Genomic DNA, 4,758 nt, shown 5'->3' on the forward strand with positions numbered 1-4,758 from the left:
CTGGTACCCACCGTCGTTCAAGGGCCGGGCGACGATCTCCAGGGACAACGGGCAGAGCTCGGTGACACTGACCATGAACAGCCTCAGGGACGAGGATTCCGGCTCCTATTTCTGCGCCAAATCTGCTTACAATAGTTGGAGTGCTCATGCTGGTGACCCTTGGCCCCAAACTGGGACCGTTGTCCCCCAGAACTCGCCCTTGTCCCTCCAATCCCAACCATTTGGCCCCAGACTTGTCCAGTCCTGCCCCAAATTTCCTCTCATGTCTCCAATTCACAAACTCAAATCCGCCCCTCAGGATTTGGGGCCCGTGGCCAAGGTTTGGTGCCGGTGGTGGAGATTTGGGGCTGCCCCCGGGGGATGTTCAGGCCGAGGGTCAGAAGTGAAGGGAGCGGAAATCTGGGGGGAAAAGCCGAGATTTGGGCGGTGGTTCTGGGCCAATGGGGACAGTTTGAGGGAGGGGCCGAGATTCGGGAGAAGCATTTGGGGATTCTGGGACATTTGGGGACCCAGAGATGGCGGCTTGGGGACACTGTCAACATTGTCACTGTAACCAACAACAGCCACACATCAAACACAGCCCCAGGCCTGGAATGAGCCCGGCCCAGGGAGGGGACAGAGGGGCCAGGGCTGGGCCAGGGGAGGGCTCTGGGGACAGCTGGGGACAGCTGGGGACATGGACATGGGGATGAGACCAATACGATAAGCAGCATTCCAACCAGCATCAGAACATTTAGCACAGAAATAGATTCCCGAATCCTCGTCCCTGAGGCTGTTCATGGTCAGTGTCACCGAGCTCTGCCCGTTGTCCCTGGAGATCGTCACCCGGCCCTTGAATGATGAGGCGTAGTCACTCCAGCCACCACTGGTGATCCCTCCGACCCATTCCAGTCCCTTCCCAGAGCTCTGTCGGACCCACTCCATTTGGTAATTCACAAAATCGAATCCGGAGGCGCGGCAGAGGAGGCGCAGGGACCCCCCGGGGGCTGGAGGTCCCCCCCGGACTCCAGCAGGGTCACGGCCGCCCGGAGCCCTGCGGGAAAAAGGGGAGATGGGGATGGGAAAAGATCAAGCATTCACCCAAAATACTGACCAAATCAAAGTCTTCGTCTTAAAAATCCAATTAAAAAATTAAAATTAATTATAAAGTTTTCATAGAATAACATTTTTATTTTGTTAAATACTAATACTGAGCCTAAATAGTGACACTGACCCTTCCAGAATCTGTGAAGGACCTCCAGCCCCCCGGGGGTCCCTGCGCCTCCTCTGCCGCGCCTCCGGGTTCAGTTTTGGGAGTTTCAACATGGGCTGGATGCGGCAGAGCCCCGGGCAGGGGCTGGAGTTCGTGGCAGGGATCAGCAGCGACGGCAGCAACATCGGCTACGCACCTGGGGTCAAAGGTCGGTTCACGATCTCCAGGGACAACGGGCAGAGCTCGGTGACACTGACCATGAACAGCCTCAGGGTCGAGGATTCCGGCTCCTATTTCTGTGCCAAACGTGACGATGGTGGTGCTGCTGATGTCTGTGCTGTTCCCATGTGGCTCTGGGGTTTGGGGACAAAAGGGGAACCAATGGTGGGAGTTGGGCAAAAACCACCAAAACCAACATCACCACCGACAGCACGACCAGCAGAAGAAGCAGGACCAGAACCATAAATATCAAAGGATTTGGCACAGAAATAGACTCCAGAATCCTCGTCCCTGAGGCTGTTCATGGTCAGTGTCACCGAGCTCTGCCCGTTGTCCCTGGAGATCGTCACCCGGCCACTGAACGATGGCGGGTATCTGGTGTTTCCACCGTTGTCAATGCCCGCAACCAATTCCAGCCCCTTCCCGGGTCTCTGTCGAACCCAGTTCATTCCTTTAGTCCCGAAATCGAACCCAGACCCTCGGCAGAGGAGGCGCAGGGACCCCCCGGGGGCTGGAGGTGTCCCCCCCAGACTCCAGCAGGGTCACGGCCGCCTGGAGCCCTGCGGGAAAAAGGGGAGATGGGGATGGGAGAAGATCAACCAGTGACCCAAAATCCTGACTCTTGGTTCCTAATTAAATGCTTTGAAAAAAAAAATCATTGGAAAAAAAAAAGTTATTTAATTATTGATTTAAATTCTTATTATTAATATTTTGGTAAAAGATTAAGCTGGCTCCGGGCAGCCGTGACCCTGCTGGAGTCCGGGGGGGACCTCCAGCCCCCCGGGGGCTCCCTGACTCTGCTCTGCCGCGCCTCCGGTTGTAATTTCGAGACTTCCACCATTTACTGGGTGCGGCAGAGACCCGGGGGGGCGATGGAACTGCTCGTGGGGGTCTATGGCAGTGGAAAAGCCTACTATGGACAGTCCGTGCAGGGCCGGGCCACCATCTCCAGGGACAACGGGCAGAGCTCGGTGACACTGACCATGAACAACCTCAAGGACGAGGATTCCGGCTCCTATTTCTGTGCCAAAGACGTTTATAGTGATAAATATTATGCTGGTGCTGGTTTTGTTCCGGATGTTCTGGCCCCGCTCCCACAGCCATGTCCCCATCTGTCCCCATCTGTCCCCATCTGTCCCCATCTGTCCCCATCTGTCCCCATCTGTCTCCATCTGTCCCCATCTGTCCCCCGCTGTCCCCAGCTGTCCCCATCTGTCCCCATCTGTCCCCAGCTGTCTCCATATGTCCCCAGCTGTCCCCAGCTGTCCCCAGCTGTCCCCATCAGTCCCCAGCTGTCCCCAGCTGTCCCCAGCTGTCCCCAGCTGTCCCCAGCCCCTGTGGCTCAGCTCACAGCCAGCTCTGTGCCCGGGTAAAGCCACACCCTCCCTGGAATGCAGAATCCCAACCCATGAACTCCCAATCCTGACCAATTTGCACTCCAGGGGCTCTCAGGCCCAGCTCTGAGGACAGCAGTGACAGTTCTTTCCTGGCCCGTGTGACACGGCAAACAAAACCCCGGAGAGCCTCGGGGCCGGGCCGGGAGGGGACGGAGGAGAGGATTTGCCCCCCAAAACCCCCGGGGCAGGTGGAGCCCGGTGCCCCTGCAGGGACCTGAGGAAACGGGCAGGAAACGGGCAGGAAACGGGCAGGAAATGAGAATGGAGCAGCCTGGGCCCCACCTTGTCCCCAGAACTCGGTGCCACCTCCATCTCAGCCAGGGACATCTGCACTGGAGGGCTCTGGGGACAGCTGGGGACAGCTGGGGACAGCTGGGGACACGGCCCTTGGGGGTGGGACAAAACCATGAGCGGCTGCAATACCAACAGCGCTGTCGGCGTAAATATCAGAGGATTTGGTGCAGAAATAGGAGCCGGAATCCTCGGCCTGGAGGTTGTTCAGGGTCAGTGTCACCGAGCTCTGCCCGTCGTCCCTGGAGATCGTCGCCCGGCCCTTGAACGACGGCGCGTAGCTGACCCACTCGCTGCCCTTGCTGATCCCGAGGATGAACTCCGGCCCCTTCCCGGGTCTCTGCCGATGCCAGTGCATTCCTTTATTCGCGAAATCGAACCCGGAGGCGCGGCAGAGCAGAGTCAGGGAGCCCCCGGGGGCTGGAGGTGTCACCCCGGACTCCAGCAGGGTCACGGCCGCCCGGAGCCCTGCGGGAAAAAGGGGAGATGGGGATGGGAAAAGCTCGAACACTGACCCACAGTCCTGGCTGTTGGTTCCTAATGTAATGCTTCTAGCAAAAAATTATTGGAAAAATTAAAATATTAAATAGTTGTTTTAAATTCTTAATTATTCATATTTCACTTAAAAATTAAACAGGCTTCAGGTGACCCGGCTGGAGTCTGGGGGTGACACCTCCAGCCCCCGGGGGGTCCCTGCGCCTCCTCTGCCGCGGCTCCGGGTTCGATTTTGGGCATTTTGGGATGTATTGGCTACGCCAGAGCCCCGGGAAGGCGCTGGAATGGATCGCGGGGATCAACGGCGACGGTGACACCACTTGGTACCCAACATCCTTCACGGGCCGGGTGACGATCTCCAGGGACAACGGGCAGAGCTCGGTGACACTGACCATGAACAGCCTCAGGGACGAGGATTCCGGCTCCTATTTCTGCGCCAAAAATTCCGGTTCTTACGGCGATGGCGCCGCTGGTATTGCAGCTGCTGGTGGGTTCGCTCCGCCCCTACGGCCGTGTCACCACCTGTCCCCAGACCTGTCCCCCAAACCCCACCCCTGACCCCATCATCGTCCCCGAGTCCCAACCTGGAACTGGTTCAGCCCCAAAATCTCAACTATTGGCCCCAAACCTCAGCTGGCGGCTCCGAGTCTCACACAAATTGTGCAAAACTTTGTGCAAACGGCCGAGATTTGGGCCCAATGGGGCAGATTTGGGTTTGTGACTGTCACTCTGTGCCAGGAGAGGGAATTTGGGGCCCAGGGTTGGGATTTTGGCCAAAAGTTGGGGTTTGGGGCCAAATCAGCCCAATGAGTGCAGCGCTGGCACAGCCGGGGCAGATCTGGGGCCAAGGGCCGAGAGCTGGGCCAGGGGCTGGGGTCTGGGGGAAGGGTCTGGGCTGTGGGGACAGCTGGGGACAGCTGGGGACAGCTGGGGACACTGAGATGGGGGCGGGGCCACCAACGGCATCGTCACCATAATCAGCATAACCATAACCACTGCTGTCAGATTTGGCACAGAAATAGGAGCCGGAATCCTCGTCCCTGAGGCTGTTCATGGTCAGTGTCACCGAGCTCTGCCCGTTGTCCCTGGAGATCATCACCCGGCCCTTGAACGACGGCGCGTACCAGGTGCTGCCGCCAGTGTAGATCCCCGCGATCCATTCCA

General features: G+C 58.2%; 1 gene segment (V, D, J or C); it reads right to left on the reverse strand.

Moving 5' to 3' along the window:
- Positions 1-376: 376 nt before the first annotated feature.
- On the reverse strand, positions 377-1,305 carry LOC136375092 (Ig heavy chain V region 914-like). The segment is given in 3 exon segments: positions 377-399; positions 720-1,033; positions 1,214-1,305. Coding segments are annotated over 3 exon segments (429 nt in total).
- Positions 1,306-4,758: the final 3,453 nt, after the last annotated feature.

Source organism: Sylvia atricapilla, unplaced genomic scaffold (genome assembly GCF_009819655.1).
Source record: "Sylvia atricapilla isolate bSylAtr1 unplaced genomic scaffold, bSylAtr1.pri scaffold_88_arrow_ctg1, whole genome shotgun sequence".
Lineage (NCBI taxonomy): Eukaryota > Metazoa > Chordata > Aves > Passeriformes > Sylviidae > Sylvia > Sylvia atricapilla.